The sequence below is a fragment of the Malaclemys terrapin genome, chromosome 4, assembly GCF_027887155.1.
Source record: "Malaclemys terrapin pileata isolate rMalTer1 chromosome 4, rMalTer1.hap1, whole genome shotgun sequence".
NCBI classification, from domain to species: Eukaryota; Metazoa; Chordata; order Testudines; family Emydidae; genus Malaclemys; species Malaclemys terrapin.
This window is the reverse complement of record NC_071508.1, coordinates 45755790-45772247: the sequence shown is the minus strand read 5'-3', so window position 1 is coordinate 45772247 and position 16458 is coordinate 45755790. Positions and strand designations below refer to the sequence as shown.

Sequence of the window (16458 nt, the reverse complement as noted above, 5' to 3'; positions counted from 1 at the left end):
TTTTCAAACTCTTCTGCACAAGAGCGAGAAACTTATGAATGACAGGAAAGGGGAGATTACTTAGACTGCAAGGTCTTTGGGGCAGGGTCCATCTCTTTGGTCTGTATTTGCACAGTGCCTAGCACAATGGGTCTTGGTCCATGCCTGGGGGCTCCTAGCCACCATCATATTACAAATAATAAATATTAATCATGACTCCCAAGAGCCGAGGCTCTAAAAGAAATACAAACTATCACAGAGCTTATTGGTGTTGAAATGAACTTAAATGGTGGTGCCTGGTTAGTTACCAGAGGAACAATTCTGCTGGGTTGTTAGTACAGAAGGATGACACACTGAGTCAGTCCTGGTGCTGGCGTTGCTTGACTGAGGGGACGGGATCGATGAGAGAAATCCATCTCTTTTTATATAAACCATAAAAAAGTTTTTTGCACTTTTAAAAATACTTTTTGCTTTGTCTGGTATGGTTTCTCTTGTCTACCTAGACAGTAAGCTCTGTGGGACAGGGATTGGCATTGCCTGTGTAGCATGCAATACTATGGGGTCCGGATGCTACTGTCGCCCAACAGCGATAAACGGAAATGGAGAAGATGTACTTGTTGCTCCCCAGGGTCCCAATCCTGTAGCCCTTACTCTTGAAGAAAACTCTGTGAAAAAGCCCACTGATGTTTAAATGGAATTCACAGATGAATGAGATCTGCAGGAATAGTCCAAAGGCAACAGTTCTTCTGGGTGTACTCCTAACTCCAGGCCTTAAAACCCCACACCCTTTAGATATTTTTTTTTGGTTTAAGCCATTGGTTTTCAACTTGTGGTCTGCGGACTCCTGGAGATCCACAGACTACGTCTAAGATTTCCAAGGGGCCTGCACCTCCATTTGAAAATTTTTAGGGGTCTGCAAATGAAAAAAGGTTGAAAACCACTGGTTTAAGGTGATGGGGGCGTGGGTGGGGTGGAGATGTTGTTTTTCTCTGTTCTGCATGGAAATGAGCTAAAGCCTTAATATTTAAATCTAGATCTTGTGCACCCCCAGGGGAGAAGGGTTGGGAGAATATTTTGATCTGGGATTCTGCTTCAGCTCCTCTCCATTTCTGTATTTAGCAAGAGAGGATGCAAAGGTGTTTTGCGGTGCAGAGAAAAAACATATGGTACCAGCTGAAGGAGGATGTACATTTTTTCGCATATCTCAGAACTATGTGATTTTTTTTTCCCTTCATCAAATCATTTCAGGGGGAAATTTGGGGAGAGACACCCTGAAAACATTTTGCAATGAAAACTCTTATGACCCTCTCACAATGTAGTATAAACCTCTCCCCTTTGTAGCCAGGTCCTCCGCTGGTGTAGATCAGTGGAGCTTTTGCCAATTTATACCAGCTGAGGATCTGGCCCTAGAGGTTAAGTGATCTTGCAGGACTTCTGGACTGTTGTTGTATTTGAGCAAGACACTTGTGAAGATTTTCCTCTGAGGCTGATGAGAGGAGAGAGTGGCAGAAAACCAGCTCTCTAAAACGAGTTGGATGTCAAAACACCAAACCCTGTGTGAATGTTTTTGATATAGTTTCCAACTCGCTGCTATCCTGACCCTCCTACAGTCCAACACAGGGATGCAAAGGCAGCATTGAAGGCTATCCTTCTGACCAGGAAGCTTTTTGCACCAGTAAGAGTGACTGCACTATGAGCAGGATGATGGTGATTTAGGCCCAGAGGCATTAGAATGAGGGGTGCAGGGCCAAGAGTCTGACACCAGGATTAGGGCCTCAGCAGGAGCAAGGGACTTCTGCTATTAGCAAAAAAACAGAGCCAGGGAGAGGGGTGGGTAGAAAGGAAGACCTGGATCTGGAGTTGTTGGAATAGGGGCCAGTGGAGAAGGGAAGAATGGGGGGGGGGGTGTCTGACTTTCTGTAAACAACAGCTCCTGTTTCCTCCTTTCCAACAGCTGATAAGAATTTAGCTCTTTCCAAAAGCCACTTATGCTGACAGGGCACATTCTTTCTCTCTGCCATTCCTCACAATAACACTAGGAAAAAGAAGGGGGGGGGGGGGGGGAGAGCTGCTGCTGGGTGGGGGGAGGGGCAGGCGGGGGGACTGAGACAATGGCTGTGGCTGCCCAGCCATCTGACAAAGGCTCTCTTGTTGGTCTCTACATTCCTCTGACAGGGGAGAGGGGATTGTTTACACCCAAAGTCTCATTCCATTTGGCTTGGTGCTTGACTGATTGGAGAAACCGGGGAGAGGGCTCCGGAGAATCCTAAAATTTCTCCTGTGTGTGGCATGCAAACACCCAGCATGTACACACTGTTCCTTCCCCACACAGCCATGAACAAGTACATGCATTTCCCCCACTCTGTGCAAAGACATGCATGTGTGCATTTCCCCCCCACCCACATACAGCTATGCACATAGAATCATAGGACTGGAAGGGACCTCGAGAGATCATCTAGTCGAGTCCCCTGCACTCACGGCAGGACTAAGTATTATCTAGACCATGCCTGACAGATGTCTGTCTGACACAGTCTCCCTTATGCATACTGTCCATACATGCACTCAAATGTAAGTGCTAGCAGCAATTTTGATTGAGAAGCTGATAGAGGGGTGGGGGAGCTAGAGAAATTCAGGGATGACCAGTCTAGCAAACCTGTCCCCACTTTGTGGCTGGTGTCCTGGAGCTGTTTGAATTAAAGGAACAGGTCAGCCAGCACCTCTCCTCCTCCGTGAGCTCTAAAAACAAGCTCTGAACATTAGGTACTACTCTGGTCAGTCTGCTTTCTCCAGATACCAGCTCTCCAGCAATGGGCTCCCAGACCAGCAGCATGACCCAGTGACACTTGTTGCTATGAAAAGCAGAAAGGTGGTCACCTGACATCTGCCCAGCCACGCCTGCCACACTCACTTTGATTTGGCAGATCTGAACATAGGTGACATGAGCAGCACTGGATCGTCTTCCTCCAGCGCCTTACTATGTCACCTAGGATATGCATGTGCATACACCCATGTGACTCCTGAAGTAGCACTTGTTTCACATCATACTAAGGGAGAGGGAAGAAGTGCTATCAAAAATCCTGTTTGCTACTTACATGCATGACAAAGCTGAGGCCTGCAGTTACTCTGCAGATATCTGCTCTGCGGTGTAAGTATTAGTGATAGTAGAATCTACATGACTGTAATAATATTACCTAGCTCTCTTTTCATCAGTAGATCTCAAAGTGCTTTACAAAGGAGGGCAATATTAGCTGCATTTTACAGGTGGGGAAACTGAGGCACAGCACAGTGAAGTGATTTGCCTGCGGTCACCCGGAAGCCCAGTAGCTAGGTGACTGAGCACAATCACTTTTTCTTGCTGCAAATCAAAGCAAAAATCTGTGAAGAAAATTAGGCACCTAAGTAGCACTGGCCTGATTTTTCCCACAGATGTTCCATAGCTCACACTGAAGTCACAGGGAGATGCAGGTGCCCATCACCTCTGAAAACATTGGCCAGAGACGATGCATAATACTTTGCTATGAAATGCACTTGCACTGCCCCAGCAGCGTTCACGTGAGCTAATGTTACTGCTAACTCTGCTCATTCTATAACATACTTCAAACCAACCCCCTTCCCAGAGGGGCTTCCCAACTCAGGTGTGGAGTGATCCAGGAAGGGTCCTGTTTTTAAATGATAATAAAAGTGCTAGGGATTCTGGGTAACCTGGTATATATCAGCAATAGTGGGGGTCGATTTCAGAGGAGCATGCCCAGTAAGCATAGGGCTTTAACGGAATGATTGATTTATGGAGCAGGAAAGGAAGCAGGTCTCCTTGTGAAAATACAATTATTAGTTAAATAGAAAACACAAGGGGAAAGGAAAACATTTAACTCTTGCACTAATGTGGGAGTGAATGGCTGCTGATCCCTCTTCCATCACCTCTGCCAAAGAATAGATTCCCTAAGGGAGTGCATTTCAGTGTGGTAATACAGCAACCCAACCTCCTCATGTGTTTCAGTGACATTAAGGCAAGAGGCCACAGATGGGCCAAAAGCCAGAAAATTCACCCTTCAGTCCATGAATAAATCACATTAGGGAACTAACACTCACCCCAACCTAGTCCAGCAGTGTTATCACCCTTAACTAGACATTTCCTGGCTTCTGTTGCCTTTGGGTCATTATCTAGCAGTAGTTTCTGGTACTGAATATCCTTGTTTGTTGTTTTTAAAAGCACTAAATCTTTCATGAAAGGTTGTAGTGGCTTCTGGTGAGATTCAAATCCCCGGCCATCATACAATTATGTAATTGGAAATGTGTCCTATCATAGGAAAATAGTTGGCAGCAAAGTGAGCAAGGAAAACAGCAGGCAGACAGTTACACAGCAGATAACTTTGCAGATTCTCAGGGTTTTCAAGTGTTTTTGTTTGTTTTCTTTTTGGTGGGAAAGGAATGTTGAGGTTGGGAAAAAGGATTGAAGAATGGAAGGTGGAAACAGCAGAAGCAAAAACACGAGGCCATATTGGACTACTCACCTGCCAAACTAAGGGTGGGAATTTCAAGAGTGTTTGGTGCTGTGTTGACTTCAGTGGGAGCAGAGTTAGGCCAATGATGCGTATTTCTGAGAATCCCACACATAACTGTGTGCAGTAGATATTGGTTAACATTTTCAAAAGTGCTTAAGTCCCATTTTCAAAAGCAACTTAGGCTGGAATTTGCCAAGAGATTTAGGCACCAAGTTCTCATTGAAATCAGTAGGAGTTAGGTGCCCAAATACCTTTTTGAATCCCACCCTTAGGCTTCTAAAAGTCAGTGAAAGTTGATGGCATTTAGGCTTCTAAGTCACTTAGGTGCTTTGGAAAATATACACAACTGATAACACCTCTTTCAAAGAGAGAAGTTAGCTAAGTCTTTAAAACATCATCCCTTCCCCCAAACCTATGCACTTCAGCACCTTAGGACAGAAATGCTGACACAGCCTTCCACTAGTGTGAATGTGAATGAAGTACTATCAAAAAGGATCACTTTGTTTTTTCTTGATTTTCACTTTACACTCCCTCTCCCCTTCCTGGAATCATAAATATGCTAAATATTCGAGCTGTTCCTAGCTTTTCAATTGCTTATAGGAACTGGTCCAGTGTCTGTAATAGAAAAGGGGACATTTGTCATGTTAGCTCTCCAGCAGCTGAGTATGATCAGTTATCCAGGTAAATGTGGATCCCTTCTTAGTATGAACTCAGGTAGGGAACGAGTATTCCCTCCCTCTCTGCATAGGCCTGCATTTACCATAGACCAGGGGTGGCCAAACTTACTGATCCTCTGAGCCATGTACGATAATCGAGGGCTGGGTGTGCTTGCTGGGACTCGGGGCTTCAGCCCTGCGGTGGGGTGGTGGGGCTAGGGTCTTCTGCCCTGTGGGGAAGGGGGTCTCAGCGCTTCAGCCCAACAGGAAGCACTTGTCAGGGCTTGGGGTTCCAGCTCCACTCCTGCTGAAGCCCCCAGCCCCAGCAGGTATGCCCCGTGGGGCTGAAGCCCTGCCTGAGAGACCCCCTCCCCCCTAGCCCCACCACAGAGCAGAAGCCCTGAGCTTCTCCCTGGCCCCTGACAAGTCTGGTAGGCAGAGAATGGGGGGTGAGGGGGAAGCGAGGGCCTCCACGAGCCTCATTTTAATGTAAAAGAGCCGCATGTGGCTCATGACCCGTGGTTTGCCTACCCCTGCCATAGACCTTGATTGGAGTTAAGCACACACAGAGAAAAGTACATCCACTGTATCTGTAAGTGAGGCATCTGCCTCTCTCCCTTCCAGCTGTCTTTACTGTTTACCAGCTGATTAGTGGGTATTACAAACTGGAATACATGCACAGACTCACCAATGGGACAGGTAGCTCATAAGGACACACCCATAGCAGTCATGGGGCTTTCCCTAGAGATAGCAAGACACTAAAATACACCCTTTTATGTCCAGCGACTGGCAGCCAGTCACAGGGAACTGGCCACTACTGCTGACTTCTGATGCCAGGGGACTGGCTCAACTAATCAGGGTAGGGCTGGGGTTGGAAATTAGAATTAAATGGGGGAGTCACAGTCCTAAGCATGGGGCTGGGGAAGAGGGCTCTGCCTTTAAATACAACAATACAAATGCAGGGAGTTCACATGCCACCAACATTTTAATGAGAGAAATAAACTCCCAACAATGCTTGTCTTTTTCCCTTCACTGAACTTTTCTAGGGAGAAAACCATCCTTCTAACCTTCATGGCTCGCTGATTAAAGGTCGTGCCTGAAATGTTTTCAGAAAAGAAAAAAAAATAGTTCTTTTTAAATGATTCCAGAAGCTGGGTTAGATGTTATGAGTCAGCAAAGTCCCCTATAGCAGCTCAGATTCACTCTGGTGCCTTACTTGTTCTAGTGACCTTAAAATGTGGCTGTGCGGCGAAGGCGGAAAATGGGGATGTCAGATAAAATAGGACAGAGGTTGTGTTTTTTGTTTTTGTTTTAAAAGCAATTAAACTAGTGGTATGTCTCCAGGGGCTTCCTTTCATACTACATATTTACTGTACGTCATCAACATGAGAGTGTGTGTGTCTATGCAGAGTTGGTAGGTTATTCTTTAATGGGTCTGAAGAATGCTCTATGTAACTAAGACCCCAATCTGGCAAAGCACTTAACTTTAAGCTCATGAAGAGTCCCACTGAAATCCTGCACGTGCTTAAGTGCTTTGCTGAACTTGGATCTTTCTGCACACTTCTCTGTGCCCATGAAAATGAGAAGTGCAAGTAGCCTGCAGTGTTTATGTTCTGACTGGGGAAGTGGAGTGGAATTGGAATACTGTTTCTAGATCATCGGCTCTTAACATCTCTTATACCAGGATGTAGTCCCCTTCCCCACTGTGGCGGGGCGAAGAGTCACCAGCGTGGCGCCTCCTGTTGGTAGTCCTAGGAATTAGTTCTTCCAGTCCAGAGAACCCTCTGCAGGCCAGTGTCTCACCTGCCACTGGCCCCATTGTCCCTCTCGGACCCCAGTGCCCTTTACATCAGGTTCTGCCCCCTAGCAGCAACCTATAATCTGGGTCTCCCCACCCAGAGGATCCCCCAACCCCCTATCCCCACCTTGCCTCAGTGGCTACTACCAGTCATCATCTAGCCCCCGCTCCCTGGGGCAGACTGCAGTCTGTAAATCACTCATCATCGGTAAGGGGGTTGGACCAGCTCCCTCTGCCTATATCTGGGCTGCCCCTCTGCAGCTCCAGTACCCCTTTTGTGGGCCCTTAACTCAGCCTGCAGTCTGGGGTCTTGCTAGGCTGGAGCTCCCCATCTCCCTCTGCCCTTCCCCAGCACTAGTCCACCTCAGGTACCCTGCTCAGCTCCCAGGCAGCCAGGTCCTTCTCCCTCAAGAAGTTAGAGAGAGTGTCTCTTTTTCCGTCTGGCCCACCGCCCTCTTATAAGGGCCAGCTGGGCTCTGATTGCACTGGCTACAACTGTGGCTGCTTTCCCAATCAGCCCAGCTTTTCCCCTGCCACAACCCTTTCCCAGGGCTGTTTTAAGCCCTTCAGGGCAGGAGCGGGGTAACCACCCCACTACACCCACCATCTAGCTAGAACACACTCCCACCATTCGCGTGTGCATGCACACACACTTAGCAATATGGGAAGGGCAAAGTGATACTACCCACTCCCCATCCCCAAGGATTGCAATCCCCAGGTTGAGAATCCCGGGCTAGTTTCAGAAGCTCAGAAAGAGACCCCTCCAACTAACTCCACAACAGCCAAGTGCAAAAAAACTACAAACACTTTTGGTGGGGGGAAATGTGCAAAACAAAAGTCACAATTTAGTTCCAGGACATTTTGTGGTTGAGAAGTTTGATATTTCCCAAGCTGACCCATTTCACACTGAAGTGTGGGCAAATTTGAATGTCTGTTTTTTTGTTTGTTTAAGATATCAAACTATCTAGGCCTTTCCTCTAGTGTTTTTTATTTTAATTACACAGTGAAATGAAATCCCCTTGTTGCAGAGCATTTGAAAACATAACTGCTGACTACAGCATCCTTTTGCAGAGAAATACGGAAGAAGAAAACTGTATTAAAAGACTCAGTTAAGAAGTTAAATAACTATTCTTAGATGGCTGCAACTGGTCAATCTGGTACTATTTCCCTCCATTGGTCCACTTCATCGCTGGAATGTCAGCATTCCAATAGAAGTATGGCACCTCATAAGTAGGGGTCTACTTAAATCGCAGAGAAATCACACATTTTTCATGGGTTGGTACGGCATAAATAGCTAATTCTACGGATGTATTACACAGTTACGAAATTTGCTATTTATGATGTGGACCAACCTGCAAAAAATGTTTGATTTCTCTGCAGCATTTCTCAAACTGGGGGCCTCAACCCAAAAGTGGGTCGTAAGCCTATGAGGGGGTTGTGGTATTGCCACCCTTACTTCTCCGTTGCTGCTGGCAGTGGCGCTACCTAAAGCTGGTTGGCAGGAGAGTGGCGGCTGCTGCCTGGTGGTGCTACTGCTGGCCATGGCGCTGCTTTCAGAGCTGGGTGCCCAGCCAGCAGCTGCTGCTCTCCAGTCTGCCTTCAGAGCTGGGCAGCCAGAGACCAGATTTCATGGTCCATGATGTGATTTTCACAGCTGCAAATTTGGTAGAACCCCTACTCATAAGGAATGCTACTACCTCGTTCTACTAGAGTACAATTGGCAGGACCAACACCAGAGGCTTTAATACTCATCTGTGTATTATTTAGGCCTCGTCTACACTAAAAAAAATTGCACCACTTTAACTATACCTCACAGATGCAGTTATATGGGTCTAAAGGGGCTTTATACCTATATTGCTGTTCCAATACGGGAAAGGGAACGAGCTTTACTACTATAAGGCACTTTCATACCAGTATAACTGTGTCCACACTAAGAGCTGTACGTATAACTACATCAGTAAAAAATGGCACTCCTAACTGAAATATTTACACTGGTACAAAAACTGTGTGTTGTTTATATTGCAGTAGTACCTAAAATGTGCTAGGTTCTGTGTGCCGACATAGGAAGCAGAGAAGACAATCTAATTCAAAACCATTGATACCTAAACTGCTAGGTCTGCCATTTCAGGTAGACCCGTGGGACGAAATAACAGAAGATTCAACCGTGGCATAGTGGAGGAGTGCTGTTTTCGGAGCTGCGACCTTGCTCTTTTGGAAACGTACTGCGCAAAGTCTGTTAAGTCTGAGCGGGACCTCTCGTCCTCTTCTCTTGTGGTCCTACCAGCACTAAGCAAGGTAAGTGAAGATTGTATCTAGAAATCAGCTGCTCTTTAAAAAAACAAATCCCATGGGAGAGGAAAGTTCTTATCTCTAAGATCTGCTGCTTCTGCAGTAACAACAGTACCTAGGGACCTTCATGGAACATAGAGCGAATATCTTGAATGGGGAAATAATGTAAAATAACCTGCCCAAAACCAAACATATAATAAAGTGAGAGTTCAGATGACTAGATGAAGTAAATAAAGAGAGTAGGGTAAATAAAAATTAAAACTGAAAGGCAAGAGAGGAATCAAATGAGTTTAATAAGAACACAAAGGAACACCAGATCATCTAGAAAATGTGTGCTGGCCACTACAAAGTGAAAGGTTTCAGAGTAGCAGCCGTGTAGTCTGTATCCGCAAAAAGAAGAACAGGAGTACTTGTGGCATCTTAGAGACTAACAAATTTATGCATCCAAAGAAGTGGGCTGTAGTCCACGAAAGCTTATGCTCTAATAAATTTGTTAGTCTCTAAGGTGCCACAAGTACTCCTGTTCTTCTTTTTACAAAGTGAAAGTAGTTCAGTCACAAAAAGCGGTAATGGCTACTAGAGCAATAGGAAAGCATTGTAAGCTAGTGGAGAAAGAGGGAGACTGGTCATACGACTCCAGAGTTCTATTGCTGGCTTGCGTGACCTCTTTTGCTTTCAGAACCTCAGGTTGGGCAGGTCTGCCTAGCTGGGTTTCACTGTTGCAACAACAGCTCACAGTGTCATGGGGTTTTCAGCCAATGGTCTATTCAGAGTGACACTCATTTTCTTTTTCCTTTACCACCCCACCCCCTTTCTCCTCTTTCAGGATAGCTTTCAAAAACCTTCACATGCCAAGTACTCCAAATATGATGTGTGGCAGAAAAAGAGCTCACAGCGCCTACAACGGGGAGTTCCCAGCATCTTCCGCGCTCGCAGGTACCGGTGGCAAGCCGAAGGGCTGCAAGCATCTGATGAAACCAAGGTGCATCGTCCCCTCATCTCCCTGCCCAGCCAGAAGCCCCTGGTAGTGCAAGTTTCCTCAGAAACATCAGGCAACCGGAAATGAACTGTGAAATGGATTCTATTTTTTTTTTAAATCTCCTGGGGGGACTTTTGAGGCCTAACTTCCCTAGCCCTTAGCCCTCTTGGCTGTGAAGCAAGAGGGATATTGCCTTTCCACCCAGAAGCAATAAAAAGGGGGCACTGTAACGCCAATTTAAAGAGAACCAAACAACTGACATAGTGAGAAGGGGATTACAGCATTGTCAGCAACAACATAATTTCTGTGGCATTGTCCTTTAAGCATTAAAGTGGTTTTTTTTTAAACTTCTGTTTTGTTTTGTTCCCCTATCTACCCAGTATTTTCAAGCCCATACTTAAAAGGGACCGTTTGGCACTTGAACTATTTTAATATTGGGCAGGGCATGACATCCCACATGCCAGCAGCAGAAGGCAAAAGAAAGAGCAAGAGCAAGAAAAAAAAGAATATGAAATTGAAAAACAGAAGAGTCCATTCCATGTCTTTCTTGACAATAAAGTGAAAAAAAATGGGGCAAAATTTATTTGGAGGGGTTACATTTTTTCTCATTCCCACCCCACTTTTTTCTTTGGTATTTTTTCTTATTTTTGTAAAGAGCAATTTTTTTTTGCACCTTTACTTAAAAAAAAAAAAAAAAAAAAAAAGTAACTGAGAAGAAATTCCAAGAAGACCCATCTGAATTTATGTGTGTGTATGTGCTTAATTACAAGATTCCAAATCGACTTGCACCTTTTTAAAATCACGGATGAAGTGTGAGAAAGAGGTAAAGGAAAGGGGGAAAAATAAAAAAGAGGAAGTGAACTGATGTTCACTTTAAATAGAGGAGGCGTCTGCATTGCACATTTGCCACGGATTTAGTTGATTTATATATATAATATATATAACTTTTTTTTGGCAAAAAGCACTATTTTTATGGGACAATTTTTGTGTAGTATCTGAAGAGGGATTGTAATGTTTAAAATGTGTTATGGTGCTAAAGTAAGTTGGAAGGGGGGAAAAACCCAGAAATAGCAGGGGGTGGGGTGGGAAGGGAAGGACAAGATATTCAATACTGAACTTGAAATTGTAGCTTTTCGTTTTAGGAAAAGTGTGATAAATGTGTTTCTTTTCTCTTCTGAAATATAGCTTGGTCATGACCATATGAGCTAGTTGGTTGTCACTCACATACACAGATGCACGCACATGCAGAAATACGTCTATACGCATTTGTTTAGATCAAAAGGGAATTTTTTGAAAAAAGATAAACTATTCTGATGTTGTTAAGATATCCGAGTTACAACTCTAGGCCCCTATTCTGCAAGAATTTAGGCCTGGGCTTAACTTCTCACCCTGAGTGTAGTTCCATCAACTTCAACGGGACTACTAATAGCGTGGAAAGTTAGGCGTAAGCTTTTGCAGGATTAGGGCCCTAGCATTCACATCAAGGTTTGTGTGTCATTCATGGAGTCCTTTTTGGTCTCCCTCTACCACCTTCTCTCTGACCTTAAGGCTCACTGAGGCCCCAGAGGCGTCCAATGGGACTATTCCCATGTTTGAAGTTGGGCACAGTATCTTGCTGAATCAAGGCCTGCATGAGTTTCCTCAGAAGCAATAGCTCCATGACTAATCATCTCCTCATCCCGCTCCTTCCCTTGCCTCCTCCCTTTTCAAAGGGGTAGGCGCAGACTCTACTCCACTGTGATCCCCTTATACCATTCCAGGACAGGTGGGCAGAATGGTCCCTCAGGGAATATCCCCAGCCTAAGGGGTAGAGCTGGCAAAATGATTCTGTACCATCCTTCCTAACAAGCCTGGTATAGGGAGGATGGCATAGAGAGGCTGCAGTCAGAGCTCGCTGCACTCTGGTTATTTTCACTTTAGGGGACCATGGAAAGTCTGAGTGTAACTTAGAGCACTAGGCTGCTCTGATTAACACGGGAGATGGGGCAAGACCCTGAGACAGCCACATAATTCCAGAGGTGCAAAGGTGGCTTTTTTGCGCCTAGTGCAGAATCAAAGCTGATGCCTAGATGGGAGAGAAAAGCCAATTAGTTTGCCAAGGCTCAACACTGGGTGAGCAAACAGGTGTGTGAGGTGGGTCGAGGGCTGTAAAATAGGTTGGTTTAATATATATATAAAATCTGTCTAGGAACCATAAAAAGGGGGAAATCAACTACATTTCCCTCAGATATATTCTCACTTGCTAATAAGATGGGGACACTCTGTTAACCAGTCCTGTACTTGCTTTGCCTTCTATAGCCAGACATTTAAAACTTTTTTTTTTTTAAAGAGACTACTTGAATTGTATTCTATTTTGTGGTTTGGGGAGCGAGTGGGAGGGGCTGAGAACGGGGAGGATATTAATGTATAATCCTTTTGTTTATTAATATTACCTTGCAACGTTGAGCCACGAAGCCTTTGTTTTTTAAAAAAAATGGCACTGCAATATACAACAAAAAGTAAATCCTTTATTTATTTTATTATTAAATATATATGAAAGAAAACTAAAATTGGTCCAAATTTAAAAGGTGGTCTGGGAGTGGGTGGGGAAGGCACAGAGCAAGTGCAAAGAACTGATTTTTCTTATTGTGTCTCTTTAAAAACATAGTTTTTATTTTTAAAAAGAGGGGGAAATGGAAAAAGCTTTCCTGGATGCTTTGTACCAAAAATAAATATTTTTTTTAAAGTGGAAAATACCTATTAAGCAAGTAAATATCCATCTGGAATATGAAGCATGCCTTTTTTCTTTTTACTTTTATTTATTTTTGTTATTGGGGAAGGGGTGGGGAGAAAGTTTTGCCAAGGGACAATATTCATAAAGGCACAGAGGAAAATTCTTTAAATATCCTCTCTTTTGGCTCAATCCTGCAAGATACTACATACACTCTGACCCTGATGTAGCAAAGCACTTAAGTGTGCACCTAACTTTAAGCATATGAGGAATCCGATTGAAGTCAATTGAACTCACGCATATTGTTAAACATATGCTTATGTGATTTTCTCGATCCCGCTGATGGGTTTTGCTAGGATTCAGCATGTCACAAGTTTTGGCCCTTTCTAAGGACCCAGTAATAGCTGGAGTTCTGGCTCACAAGAAAAGATAGGCCTAAGGCACAAAAGTTCAGACTAAGATTTGAACTTCCATGTGGTTTGGGGTCTTGAATATTGTGGGCCTCTCTGTAGTTTTGTGGATCGAGGTCCCAGTTGCTGCTTTGCACCTTGTGTAGTCATTTGCACCAGTACAAAGTAGAGGTAAAATGCTACCGCTCTCATTTGGTTGCAGTTTCCACCCATGCATAAAGTGTATGCAGATGACGATAAAAGCCAATGGTGCATCAGGTCCTTGGGTCCCAGTCCAGCAAGATACTGACACACATGCCTAAGTGAGTGTGTGCACAGTCCCTTTGACTTCAGTGGCAGTACTGTACTTGCATGCTTAACACTAAGCCATTTGCTTAGGAGCCTTGGTGAATCCAGCCCTCAGTCTCCAAGTGGAGAAAGGCTCATGAACTTCAAAACTGGAGCCAGCAGTTGAAGTACTAGAAAAGGCTTTTATTTGATTTTTTTTTTAAATATGCCGTAAGAGTGGATTTTCTGAGAGGTATTATTCCTCTTGTCCTTTATGAATATTCAACCAGGTTTTCATTAACATTCACCCACGAGTAAGGGAAAGTGGATATTTTTCAGCCATTTGGTTTAACTGTACCAAAAGACATTTCTAAAGGCTACAGCGACTGCTTACTTGGTTGCTGTTCCTTGTGTGAGTTGCCACAGGCTCAGTTCCTCCATGTTAGAGGGACTTTTTTAATGCTTCAGTGCTGAAACTCAGCAGCACTATAGAAATGGCTCAGCGCACAGACCTTCTCTCCTGCACTGTGTGGGCTGTTTACTCCATGGTAGCTCTAGGGAATAAGGGAAAGTTTTAACGCTTTCCTTGCTTCAGAAAGAGGGCTAAGGCATCTAGAGATGCTACAGAAAGAACCTAAAACTTCAACCAAACCTTTTCCTATCTGCGGTGCCTGGTTCCCACTGGGAGCATGAGCAGAAGTGCTGGAACTACCAAAAAAAAAAACCCTTTGGTAAGGTTTCCAGCTCTGTATTGAAGATGCGAGAGGTTTGGTTCAGGTTTTGAGTAAACATTCAAACTCAGCCTTTGAAGTCTGGCCCATCGCTAACTGCATGTAGCAGGTGGAGCTGTGATGTAACACAGGAACTAAAAGGGGGTCCTGCAGCCCTAATTTGATCAAAATCTTCGAGTTAAACAAAAGGATCGGTAGGTGTTTCTCCTTTTGGCTGGTTCACTTCACTTGGCCAGAAAGACTGAACAGGTTAAGCTCCATGTGGAACTGGGCAATGCCTGGTACCTTTAAGGAGTGAATGACTTACCCTTTTCTGACATCTTATGTTGCCGGGGGCTTCTGTTTAGGGCATTGGACCAATTGGGCTAAGCTATAGAAATATTTTCTCATCAGTAGTGTGGATGGGGTTGGAGTCAAGATCCTGCAAGTGAGAACGAGAGGGATTTAAAATCCTATTTAGTATCTTAGCAGGTAGAAGTTCTCTTGTTAGTCCCACTATCTGATTCACCGTATCCCTGTACCTTGCAGAGCACTGAGGTCTGCTCCAGGTTTCATTGGTGTAAACAAAGTCAATGGGTTTATACCAGTAGAACCGATCAGAATTTGTCCTTGTCGGTTAACTAACTACAACAGCTATAGATCAGGTAAGGGGCCACATTTGCTTGTATGGAAAGAACCAACCTAGTTAGATGACTCAAAGACTTGAACACCCAATTCCCATTAATCGTTTGAAAACCTTTGACTAGAAGCTTAACCCAATTGATCTAAGTCTGTCCCACTGATGACGTGTCTCACACAGACTTTCCATGTGGAACTGTGCTAATTCAGACAGTGCTTCAGAGAGCAGAGGGCAGGGGAAGGACAATTTCACAGCTTTTTGTTTCAGCAGAGCATCTGAAACTGCCAGCGCAATATGGGCTTAGTGGAATTCCTCTGGTGCCACAGAAGTAACCACAAAAATCATTTCTCTCCTCCCATCCCATTGCCATTCTGGATGATGATTTTAGGTATTGCTTCTCTGTAGGTTTGCAGGGGGAAGCAGGGCCAGCTGTTTTCACAATAAACACCTTTGTTGGGGTTCATTTTCAGCATGATACACTGGGATTTTGGGGGTGCAACTCATTTATGGAAGTGGCACAACTAATTCTTTGGCTGCAGTGTTTAAAGCGTATAAGTTAGTGTCTCTGCATTTGGGGAAAATCACTTTTTCTTTGTATACATTATTTTATGGCTTGTTTGCTGGAAAACACCAGAGCTGTTCTTCCAACCTTCTGTGCATAGCAATAGCACTTTAGGGATGGAGCAGGGCCCCCAACTGGTTCCATTGTCTTAGTATCGCACAATAGCTTCATCCACTTCATCCTGCCTGATCTCAAAGGCTCAGTCTTTTGGTGATGGACCTAGCTGCCTCTGCACTAAATGAAGGGAAGAATTGTATTTGTTGTTTAAAAAACTGGTTTTGTCATTGTATGTATTACTGTCCGCTAATGTTTTATATGGTGGGGGGTGGGAGGGGCGGGAAGGGTATTAATGTATCTTGAATCATTTCACTTGTGTGCACTCAGCCTAATATGCAAGACTCAAACTGCCCGGATTCTGCACCTATTGTACTTTTCATTTGTATCAATAAAGCAATCAGTTATAATGTCCCTCTGGTGTCGGTTTCATTTTTAATGAAGAGGTACAAAATATCACTCCCAATTCTGCCATGACATTGGTGCAGAGAGACCTCTGCACTAGTCTAGAGATGCCAGTGACTCCAGGAGTGCTCAGTGCAGGCACAGGGGTCAGCCCGCAGTGGCGTCAGCACGGTACAGCCTGCCATTAGGTACGATACAACCAGCCAACACTTATTATGCTTACATAAAAGACGCTAGTGCATCAACTAAGTTCCAGGAGCACTCTATAGAATGACTTCCTCACTTTACCCTGGTCCCCAGTGAAGAAAGGGTTAAAACTGGCTCAGTTTCTCTCTGCCTTTTGCAGAGGATGATCAGGAAAAGGGTTGTAAGAGTGGCTTCTGGTGGTAGGAGAAGGAAGGTAATGCCTTTGGGTGGCAAGGCTCTTCCCCCAGGTCTGGGTTAAGCCTCCAAGCTGGGGCACCCCCTCTCCCAACTTCACATTCTGCTGGTTCACT

The 16458-nt window shown here is 44.6% G+C and overlaps 1 protein-coding gene across 1 annotated transcript in view; it reads left to right on the top strand.

The window, feature by feature from the left end:
• IGF2 (insulin like growth factor 2) overlaps nucleotides 1-15970 on the top strand; it is a 36831-nt gene extending 20861 nt beyond the window's left edge. The window contains exons 3-4 of the mRNA XM_054025760.1: nucleotides 9064-9230; nucleotides 10051-15970. Of these exons, the coding sequence (XP_053881735.1) occupies nucleotides 9064-9230; nucleotides 10051-10290 (407 nt within the window). The 3' untranslated portion in view covers nucleotides 10291-15970. The remainder of the gene's footprint in view (nucleotides 1-9063; nucleotides 9231-10050) is intronic.
• The last annotated feature ends 488 nt before the right edge of the window (nucleotides 15971-16458 follow it).